The sequence below is a fragment of the Charadrius vociferus genome, unplaced genomic scaffold (genome assembly GCF_000708025.1).
Source record: "Charadrius vociferus isolate BGI_N301 unplaced genomic scaffold, ASM70802v2 scaffold128, whole genome shotgun sequence".
Classification (NCBI taxonomy): Eukaryota; Metazoa; Chordata; class Aves; order Charadriiformes; family Charadriidae; genus Charadrius; species Charadrius vociferus.
In genome coordinates, this window is record NW_009649443.1 from 104566 (window position 1) to 105326 (window position 761).

The 761-nt window shown below is 67.9% G+C and overlaps 1 protein-coding gene across 1 annotated transcript in view; it reads right to left on the reverse strand.

Moving 5' to 3' along the window:
• Positions 1 to 761, reverse strand: part of VANGL2 (VANGL planar cell polarity protein 2) — a 6567-nt gene that overhangs the window by 3997 nt on the left and 1809 nt on the right. The window contains 2 exon segments of the mRNA XM_009889525.1: positions 70 to 517; positions 520 to 664. Of these exon segments, the coding sequence (XP_009887827.1) occupies positions 70 to 517; positions 520 to 664 (593 nt within the window).

The window sequence follows — 761 nt, forward strand, 5'->3', positions numbered from 1 at the left end:
GCACGCGCGCACGCCCACCCCGTGCACACCTGCCAACACGGGACCCCCCCCCCGGCAGCACCCCCGTACCTGAGATGGCCGACGTTGTAGAAGCGGCTGGCCCCGTCAGCGGAGCGCACGGCCTTGAGGGTGAACTGGGGCTGGAGCTGACGCAGCTCCAGCAGCACCACGGCCATGTAGTGCACGAAGAGCAGCGCGTCCACCAGCGAGACGGCGTACTGAACCACCCCCTGGTAGTTGCGGTCCCGCGAATCCAGGATCCGCACGCCGTAGAAAAGCCAGTAGGAGACGACGAGGAGGAAGACGAGCACCATGAGCAACGCTCGGAAGACGAAGACGCGGGGGAAGAAGGCTTTGGGGCGACGGAAGAAGAGAGCCCAGCTGCCCAGCAGGAGGATGAGGAGTTTGAAGGCCACGGAGATGAAGAGCCCCTCGCAGGGCGTCCCGCAGGGCTCCAGCTCCTCCCGCCACAGCAGCTGGGGCAGGAGCATGAAGGCGAGGGGGGGGCGGAAGGCGCCCCAGCCAGCGAGACGCCCAAGTGCCGGGAGCAGTCCAGGTGGGCGCTGTCCTCCATGTCCTTGGTGATGCGGGTGATGTCATCGTGCGAGATGCTGTGCTCCGACGTCCCCGTCACCACCGTGGTGGTTTCGCCCCAGTTGTCATCCTGGGGAGGGCGGATGGGAGGGTTACGTGGGGGGATGGCTCCGTGTCGTGTCCCCCCACCCCATCCCCAGTGTCCCGGGGGGCCACCGGCCGCGCCG